The 5,317-nt window shown below is 39.7% G+C and overlaps 1 protein-coding gene across 1 annotated transcript in view; it reads left to right on the forward strand.

Annotated features, from left to right (window-relative positions):
- Kiaa0753 (KIAA0753 ortholog) overlaps positions 1-5,317 on the forward strand; it is a 92,274-nt gene that overhangs the window by 29,006 nt on the left and 57,951 nt on the right. The window contains exons 5-6 of the mRNA XM_004638504.2: positions 1,116-1,178; positions 2,095-2,310. Coding sequence (XP_004638561.2) covers positions 1,116-1,178; positions 2,095-2,310 — 279 coding nt within the window. The remainder of the gene's footprint in view (positions 1-1,115; positions 1,179-2,094; positions 2,311-5,317) is intronic.

Genomic DNA, 5,317 nt, shown 5'->3' on the forward strand with positions numbered 1-5,317 from the left:
TACTTGTGTGTATGAAGTCTGGTTGATCAGTTACCTTGAAACACTTTGTTCCCAGGTACAAACCCTGGTCTTTGTGGAAAGGACCTTGTTTCCCTTCTGTTCGTGAGTTCATTACTAGAAACTTAATAGACAGCATAATTTGACTACTCTTTTAAATGGTAAAGAATGAAGACTTGCCTGGGCACAGTGGCACATGCCTTTCATCCCACCACTCTGGGAAGCTGATGCAGGAAGATGGAAAGTTCAGGGCAAATTAGCATCTTAGCAAAACTCCATCTCAAATGAATCAGTCAATCAATCAGAGAAAAGAGAGCACAAGGAAAGTAGCACATCTGAAAATCCTGGAGTCAATTCCCCAGTACTAAAAAATAAAAACAAAAATTAAAAAGTATGATTTATAAAAAGTGAGGACTGTGTTAAATGCCTTTCAAGACATACATAATGGTTGATAAATAAGCATTTACATTGTTTATTGTGATAAATTTTTAAAGGGAATGTATATTCTAACTTTAATGACTTCTTAAAAAGCTTTTAAGGAGCTGGAAATTATAACTCAGCAGCATAAGCACCTGCCTTGCAAGCTCAAGGTCCTGAGTTCAATCTCTAGTACGACAAAAAAAAAGCTTTGATACCTTTCTGGTCACTGAAGTCACATGCTATTTCATTACTTGAACCAAAAGCTATTTTCTCATTTGAAATAAAGTGCCTGAGTTAGATTTAGTTCTGTATTCTTGTTTGGGTTCTATTTTGGTCCTTATTCTATGCTTCTGCCGTAGAGATTATTCCAGCATATGAAACTTACCATGTTAGACCAGTTGCTTTCTGTAACTTAGAGGATGAAAGCTAAATTCTTGAGCATGGCATGCAGAACATAATGATCTGGCCTACTGTCTTTCCAGCGCCACTTCCACCATTGCTCCTTCATGTTAAGTTCTTACTTTGGGGATTAAAAGATCAAAGGTGAACACTACTATATTTGCCATCTTGAACTGGAGCCTTTTCTCATTGTCATGTGACTTGAATTAATAATGGTTATATTTGGACAAGACAGCTGTGCAGTATTCCACAAAAAAAGGGAAGGTGTGAAATGTTTATTTTTCTTCTTTATAAAACAGGTAAAAGAAATCCAGGAAGATTTGGATAAATTGAGTCCACATAAAACTAAACACACCAAGAAGGTATGATGAAATTAAATTATGATTAATACCTATTTATAAAGTATGTTTCCCTGTTTCATTAGTACTGCATATGGATCCTCTGCCTTCATGTTATTTTACTGCTGATAGCAACCTTTTAGTAAGCACTTTAAATACTCTAAAAATGGAGTTACTTTCTAAGGAATGAATTTTGAATATAGATTCCTATTGCTGCTGGTAAAAAGAAAATAGAAAGGAAAAGACTGCTAGGTATGGCAGTGCACACCTGTAACCCCAGCCCTTGGGATGTTGAGGCAGGAGGATCACTGATTCAAGGCCAGTGGAAGGTACACAGTGAGTTCAAGGCCAGTCTGAACTATGTACTTGTAAGGTTCCTCATTGTGTGAATGAGAAGCAGGAGAGAGGCAAAGAAATCCATTATTGTGTGGCATGGGAGGGTTACTGAAGAGACACAGGAACAGAGGAGGAGGCAGGGAGACAAAGAATTTATCGGGCTGGGTTGGGAATGGAGTTTATGTGGGCAGTGTGGTGTGGTGTGGGTGTACTATCAGGCGCTGACTGGGAAAGGCTTGGTGCGTGAAAAACAAAAGAAGTTGAGGTTAACCAGGGGGAAGAAGAAGGAAGTTCGCCTAGGGCCAGTTCGTCATGGTCTTGGATCCCTACACTATGCTGACTCACCCCCACGATGACCCAGCCAGCTTTTATATGATCACAGACCCATCAGTAGCAAGACCTACTCTCTAACAAAATGATGGAAATGATTTTATTTACTATTTCAAAACTTTAAAGGTGAAGCTTTACAATCTCCTAAGCTATGAAAAAGTTTGCACAACAGGAAACATTTTACATACAAGGTACACTACAAATATTGAAGGTTGGGTTCATGTTAGAAAGTTGTGAATATTGACTTAACTTCTCATGTCTTGTTTATTTCTAGTCATGGGCAATGTCTAGGCTGGCGGCTGCCCATCGAGGAGCCATTCGGGCCTTACAGGTGTTTGTCACTCAATTTACTGACCGAGGGGAGCACCCAATTCCTGCTCGGTGTAGGGAACTGGGCAGCCTTATTCGTCAGCTTTCACTTTGTTCTGCCAAGCTGGATACCAATCCTTCCATCCCTGATGTGGTTATAGATATCCTACAACAGATTGAGGTATGAAATCAACTCTAATTTTTAATGCATGTGTATTGTTTTAAAGCAGAGAAGTAGGGCATGGGAGATGGCTCAGTAGAATAAGCACTTCCCTGGCAAGCCCAAGAGCCTGAGTTCAATCCCCGGTTCTGCCAAGAAAAATAAAATAAAATAAAGCAGAGAAGTAATGCTTGTGGGCATTAGTTTCAGTAGGACTTACGGACAAGACAGAGCTGGTGGTACCTTGTAAATTAAAGTTTTCCAGTCAGGGCTATACTATTACATTTCACTGCTTTGAGAATTACTCATTTTAAGACAACTTTCAACCCACAATGAATATATTCCATTATATATTGCAAATGTATAAAAATCTTTCAGAGTCATAACTCTTATCCAGATCCATCAATTAAACAGAAATGTTCCATTTCTTTCTTTTTTGGGGGGTGTGGGTTTAGGGAAGGGTCCATAGCATATTCAGGGTCTCACTACTAGATCAGACTCGTAGTGATCCGTCTGTTTACAGCCTCCCAAGAGCTGGGATTACAGGCACACGCAATCACACCCAGTCTCAATTGCCATCTCAACGCGCCCTGGGGGTGGGGCCGGCATGGCAGGCCCCAGGATCGAACCTCTGGCCCCTGCACCTGCTTGCAGGCGCTTTAATCCACTGAGCTATTTGGCTGACCCTGTTCCATTTCTTGATCATACCACTCAATAGAAAATTTAGGGGCTGGTGAGATGGCTCAGTGATCTAAAGCACCTACTTAGAACAAGCTTAGCAAAGCACAGGGACCACGGTTCAATCCCCCAGCACCACATGCCAGCCAGCCCCACCCCCTGGTGGGCTGAGCTGGCCCTCCCCCCCACATAAATAAATATTTTTTTTTTAAAAAGAAAATTTATTAGTATAGAAAAAGAAGCAGTAAAACATTCTCAGATTATGCCTAAATCTGAATATCAGTGTTAATGTATACGTTACAAAAAAGAAATATTTAAAGATACATGCAAGCACAGCTTTGGATCTTGAGATAAAACTTGGAATTTGTGGAAATCACAAGTGGCATGAACTAGTTAGGAATAGTGTTCTTAGTTCTCGTTGATGACAGTGGCAGCAGTAACATTATGCCTTAAAGGCATACAGTTCTCTGAAGCTTTCAGAGTGTTTCTACATAATTATGCCATTTCATCCTTAATGCAGCACTGTCATTTTTCAGTTGCTTTTATTACTGTTATGGATTAGATTTTTAAAAAGTAGCACAGGCTAGAGAGGTGATACAATTACTTCTCTCAGGGTCTGGGAATGAAATTCCTATTTTCTGACTTCAATAACAGTGCTATTTCTACCATGCCATACATTTCATTCACAGATAAAAGATCAGTGTGACACAATAAGTTGTTAGCTGGAGAAGAATTCTGTGTTAGTGGGGAGAATTTTGTTCTGACTCAAGAGTTCTACCATTAATTAGTGTTTAGGGGTCTTAAAAGTTCCTTCTGCCTTTACAGTTTCATTCTGCCTTTACAATTCCATTATCCAGCAAATACATTTGTAATTTGCTTTGATTATATATGTGTAGAAAGAACTCACTCCAAGAATGTTAGCATTCAAATGCAGATTTCAGAACTTTTGGCATCCTACCAATTGAACATATTCATATGAAACATGTTGGCCAAAATGATTGTATTTAGGGGCTATGTCTTCTCTTTCTTTCTTTTTTTTTTTTTTTTTTTTTTCTTGGCAGAACCGGGGATTGAACTCAGGCCCTTGCACTTGCCGGGGAAGCATTTATTCTACTGAGCCATCTTCCTGACCCCGTTTTTGTCTTTTTGAGACAAAAAGAGACAGTTTTTCACTATGTGGTTCAGGCTGGCTTTGAATTCACTTTGTGGCCTAGGCTGGCCTTAAACTCATGGCTGTCCTCCAGCCTCAGCCTCCCAATGCTGGAGTTACAGGTGTACACCACTATGCCCAACTTATAAGATAAATGTTCTTTTTTTTTCTGTAATCTTTTTTCTGTATTTATTTATTTGGCATAGGGTCTCACTGTGCGGTTCGGACTCGTAATGATCCCCCTGTCTCAGCCTCTCCAGTGCAGGGATTACAGGTGTAGCCACTCTGCCCAGTTGTGGTGACTGGCACGGCGCAGGGATGGCACAGCACATGGTACTGGCATTGCATATGGTACCGGGCATCAAACCCGGGTCCTTACGCCGGGACGGTGCTTAGACCACTGAGCTATCATCCTGGCCCAAGATATATCTTCTTAATTCTAGAAAGGATTTTAAGAGTTTATCTATTCTCCCAAATTTTGAACAAGAGTACCTTTAATGTGTTCTCTTAAATATAATGTTTCTTTCCTTTTGAAAATAGTGCAAGAAATTAGTCTTCCTTATTGATTACTACATCATTTCATAGCTCAATCTCTTATTGTCTTATTGTCATCTGAGTTTCATCTCTGTCATTGTATTCAGTTGTCCTTAATTGGTGCTGACCAGGGAGAGACTAGGCCCTTACTGCCCAATACTGAGTGAGTGGGTACTTATTAGAGGATATGCCTTTGTAGGACAGTGGGACACAGATCTTCTGCCATTACTGTGATAGACAAGTGACCTATTTGAGCCATTGGACCTGCTGAATTTCTGTTAGCTTATGAAAATATATGTTAGTTTATTAAGATGTTTTTGTTTTTTTTTTAAACTGGGAATTGAACTCAGGCCTCTGTGCTTGCCAGGCAAGTGCTTATTCCACTGAGCCATTCCCTGGCCCCTTAAAATGTATGTTTGTTCACTTAAAACTACTTGAGTTTATGGGATTCTGTTGAAAATTAAAATTTTTCTATTTTTTAAAAATGTTGGGGCCAGGGAGATGGCTCAGTGGAATAAGCGCTTCCCTGGCAAGCGCAAGGGCCTGAGTTCAATCCCCGGTTCCGCAAAAAAAAAAAAAAAGAAAAAGTTTATTTGTTGAAACTGTACTTTCGATTTGATTTGAAATTGTCTCATTGCTATATGTTTATCAATTAAACTTTGAAAA

Source organism: Octodon degus, unplaced genomic scaffold (genome assembly GCF_000260255.1).
Source record: "Octodon degus isolate 3935 unplaced genomic scaffold, OctDeg1.0 scaffold00098, whole genome shotgun sequence".
NCBI lineage: Eukaryota > Metazoa > Chordata > Mammalia > Rodentia > Octodontidae > Octodon > Octodon degus.